The sequence below is a fragment of the Mesitornis unicolor genome, unplaced genomic scaffold (assembly GCF_000695765.1).
Source record: "Mesitornis unicolor isolate BGI_N332 unplaced genomic scaffold, ASM69576v1 scaffold21769, whole genome shotgun sequence".
Taxonomy (NCBI): domain Eukaryota; kingdom Metazoa; phylum Chordata; class Aves; order Mesitornithiformes; family Mesitornithidae; genus Mesitornis; species Mesitornis unicolor.
This window is the reverse complement of record NW_010208225.1, coordinates 29,155-29,356: the sequence shown is the minus strand read 5'-3', so window position 1 is coordinate 29,356 and position 202 is coordinate 29,155. Positions and strand designations below refer to the sequence as shown.

Here is a 202-nt window from a genome sequence, read left to right as displayed (position 1 = left end):
GCTGCCGCCCCAGCGCCAGGTCCTGCTTCGCCGCGGCCAGCTGAGGCCTCCTGCCCCGTTCCCACGGCACCAGGATGCGGGGCCTGGTGGTCGCCGCTTTCCTGCTGCAGAGCATCGCAGTTTCGGGCGCACTGGTCAGAGGGAAGAGAAATGTGGACCCTGAAACGAACATGAACATCGTGAGTGGCGCGGCGGGGAGGGG

At 67.8% G+C, this 202-nt stretch overlaps 1 protein-coding gene across 1 annotated transcript in view; it reads left to right on the top strand.

Moving 5' to 3' along the window:
- Nucleotides 1-74: 74 nt before the first annotated feature.
- Nucleotides 75-202, top strand: part of LIPA (lipase A, lysosomal acid, cholesterol esterase) — a 12,477-nt gene continuing 12,349 nt past the window's right edge. Inside the window, exon 1 of the mRNA XM_010192428.1 lies at nucleotides 75-179. Coding sequence (XP_010190730.1) covers nucleotides 75-179 — 105 coding nt within the window. The remainder of the gene's footprint in view (nucleotides 180-202) is intronic.